The sequence below is a fragment of the Pygoscelis adeliae genome, unplaced genomic scaffold, assembly GCF_000699105.1.
Source record: "Pygoscelis adeliae isolate BGI_AS28 unplaced genomic scaffold, ASM69910v1 Scaffold262, whole genome shotgun sequence".
NCBI classification, from domain to species: domain Eukaryota; kingdom Metazoa; phylum Chordata; class Aves; order Sphenisciformes; family Spheniscidae; genus Pygoscelis; species Pygoscelis adeliae.
This window is the reverse complement of record NW_008824184.1, coordinates 1,171,157-1,171,452: the sequence shown is the minus strand read 5'-3', so window position 1 is coordinate 1,171,452 and position 296 is coordinate 1,171,157. Positions and strand designations below refer to the sequence as shown.

At 46.6% G+C, this 296-nt stretch overlaps 1 protein-coding gene across 1 annotated transcript in view; it reads right to left on the bottom strand.

The window, feature by feature from the left end:
- Positions 1-296, bottom strand: part of FOXN4 (forkhead box N4) — a 15,515-nt gene that overhangs the window by 2,880 nt on the left and 12,339 nt on the right. Inside the window, 1 exon segment of the mRNA XM_009334395.1 lies at positions 2-80. Within this exon segment, the coding sequence (XP_009332670.1) occupies positions 2-80 (79 nt within the window).

The window sequence follows — 296 nt, the reverse complement described above, 5'->3', positions numbered from 1 at the left end:
GCTCCTTCATGAAGCTGTAGATCTCGCTCACTGGGAGACTGCCTGTTTTGCTGTTCTTCAGCGCCATTGCAATCAAACAACTACGGGACAAAGAAATACGCAAAATAACAGATTGCGTGTACTTAGCCATCATGCCTTCTTCTGGTCTACCAACCTCGGACCCATCTCTTAAGACACAGACAGCTGCCTGATCATGGGATTACCGTTCTCAAGTGCTCAGAAGTCACCCTGTGATCCTGCAGATTTTACTCCTCTGTGCTATTACTCTACCTTTATGCTGATGTCCAGGAACTACT